This window comes from Apteryx rowi, unplaced genomic scaffold (assembly GCF_003343035.1).
Source record: "Apteryx rowi isolate R43461 unplaced genomic scaffold, aptRow1 scaffold_43, whole genome shotgun sequence".
NCBI classification, from domain to species: Eukaryota; Metazoa; Chordata; class Aves; order Apterygiformes; family Apterygidae; genus Apteryx; species Apteryx rowi.
The window spans coordinates 386064-388378 of record NW_020450683.1 but is presented as its reverse complement, the minus strand read 5'-3'; the positions used below and the strand labels follow the sequence as shown (position 1 = coordinate 388378).

The following is a 2315-nucleotide window of genomic DNA, read 5'->3' as shown; positions in this document are numbered from 1 at the left end:
ATTCCCCCACCTGGAGCAGAGCCGTCGAGCCCGAGGCACACGATGCCGCTCCCCTCCCAGCCCGGCTCAGCTCGCGCCCAAAGGCAGAGCGCGGATGCGGAGCCGCTGGCCGGCAGCAGCACTTGTGCAAAGGCTGCCTGCCTGCCTGCCTGCCTGCCGGGGAGCTGCCCAACACCCCCCGGCGCAGCAGGGGCTGCGCCCAGCAGCCTGCAAGCACCAGCACCACGGCTCCAGCAGCCCTGCGCTGCCTTCTCCCTCGCCCTCCCCGACCCACCAGCCTCCCGCAAGCTCCCTTCCCTCCACACCTTCTCTGCTGCCTCRCTCAGCCCTTCTCTTTCCCACCCTTGTCCCCAAAGGCCGAGGACATCCTCGACGCAGGCGTCCCCTCCGCTGAGCAAATGCGATGCCTTCTGATGAAGAAGACTCGGAGRTGGGTAAGCCGCCAGCTGCCTGGGCGCGCAGGGAGCAAGGCTGGCAGGAYGYGGGCATGCCGGGGTGCTGGGCTGAGCCGAGCAGCTGGCTGCAAAGGGCATCTCCTCCTGGAGACGCCAGGAGAGCTGGGGGGAGCTGCGACACATTTGCCAGGAGGCATCTGGAGGCAGCCCATGGGCAGCTGGGTCAGGGACAAGAAGCCTTGCGAGGCCTCAGCAAGGCCATGCTGCCTGCTGCTAGTGTTTTCCTGCCTGCTCCAGCGGTTCGGGATACACGTGGCACTTGCAGAGCATAGGATAGGCAAGAGCCATGCTTGGCAGCAGCAGCACTCAGTCAGTCTCTCCTCTTCTCCCATCTTCCTCCTTGTCCTTGGGTCACAGCAGAAGGGCAGCCCAGCGAGCCAAGCTGCGACGAGGTTATCGATGCGGCCCGACAGATACATCTGCAAGTATGTGAAGGACCTGGCCGCCTACGTGGAGCAAGCCACCTCTCGGGGCAGGCAGGCCAGGGTGGAGGGGCAGGTGTGGTGCCCAGCGGGAGCGGGCTAGGCAACGGGGGGCTGTTGGGGAGGAGAGAGGGGCTGGCAAGAGCAGGGGGGAATGTCTGTGGCCTTGGGGATGCATGTCTGTGGCCTTGGCCCCCATGGCCTTGGGGATGCACGTCCCCACGCTTCTCCTGGGGCACGGCAGCAGCGCTCGGGGAGAGAAGAGCCTTGGCCAAGCCGATCCCGGGGCAGGTTCCCTGTAACCCGCAGCTCAGAGCTCTTCCTTTCCTTTTCGTCCTCGCTCTCCGCAGTGGATGCTCACTCAGCCTGCCTCCCTCTTCTTCTTTGCTAGCAAAAGGAAAAGGCTGAGCTCTTCTGCCTGCCCTGCGCGGAGGATGTGGAAGACGAAGAGCAGGAAGAGGCAGCGGAGGCAGAGGAGCCAAGGGAGCCTGCTCGGGGCCGTTCTGCTGGAGCTCTTGCGGGAGGGAGGGCTGTGTCGCCCTGGCAGTGAGCGCCCAGGGCAGATGCCCAGGTGTTTGCAATGCAGAGTGCTGGGCGGGAGCACAGGCAGGTGGGTGCTTGGGCAGAGAGCTCGTCCTTCTGCCCTCTGAGCTCTTCTCCTTTCCTCCTCTCCCTTCTCGCAGCTTGCAGAGCAAATGGCAGCTCTTGCAGCTGGCAGCACAGATGAGGTTTGCTGCCAGACAGCCCGAAACAGCAGACTACAGAAATGCATCAGCTTTAGTAGGCCCCACATGTGCAACCAAGAGGTATTCTTCTGGGGAATCAAGTGCTGGGACATAAGCGGGGAGCTGGCTTGGTGGAGGGAACAGAGCGAGACGACGCCCTGCAAGCAGGGTGACCCCCACCCTGTGCTGGCACGGGGGTGCCACCTTCTCCCAATCCTCCAATCCGGCATAACTTCAGCTGTGAGCCCCGTGCGCTGCAGCAGGGGATTTTGGCATGAAGAAGCYGTGTCTCTGGGGTGTCAAGAGGTCTCTTTTCGGGACCCAGCCAAGCGCTCACATGTGTGGACTAGCCTGCAACGACTGGAGTCCCAGGGTGGGGCAGGCCAGAAAGGTGCTAACGTGCTTTGGGGCAGGTCTTTCCCAGGCCTGACGCGCACCCAGGAAGACCCCTGGTGCTGCTGCTGCTGCTTTATTCCTCGTGGTGCTCTCTTGCTCCTCAGAACTTGAGCGAGGTGAGCAGGGCAGACCCCGAGGTCACGGTCGGGTTCAACCAGGAGCCGAGACCGCCAGGCAAGTTCAGCCACCGTCCCAGTGACCGTCCTCCGTGCCTGCTGGCGGCTGCACGCCAAGAGGCGCCGAACCGCCACCGCCGAGGAGCGGCCGCCTGGCGCGGGCAGGGCCGCCGCCGCCGAGGCCGAGGGCGCAGCGCCTTC

At 64.5% G+C, this 2315-nt stretch overlaps 1 protein-coding gene across 1 annotated transcript in view; it reads left to right on the top strand.

Annotated features, from left to right (window-relative positions):
• Positions 1 to 598: 598 nt before the first annotated feature.
• LOC112971148 overlaps positions 599 to 2315 on the top strand; it is a 4532-nt gene continuing 2815 nt past the window's right edge. The window contains exons 1-3 of the mRNA XM_026076262.1: positions 599 to 953; positions 1561 to 1683; positions 2103 to 2271. Of these exons, the coding sequence (XP_025932047.1) occupies positions 606 to 953; positions 1561 to 1683; positions 2103 to 2271 (640 nt within the window). The 5' untranslated portion in view covers positions 599 to 605. The remainder of the gene's footprint in view (positions 954 to 1560; positions 1684 to 2102; positions 2272 to 2315) is intronic.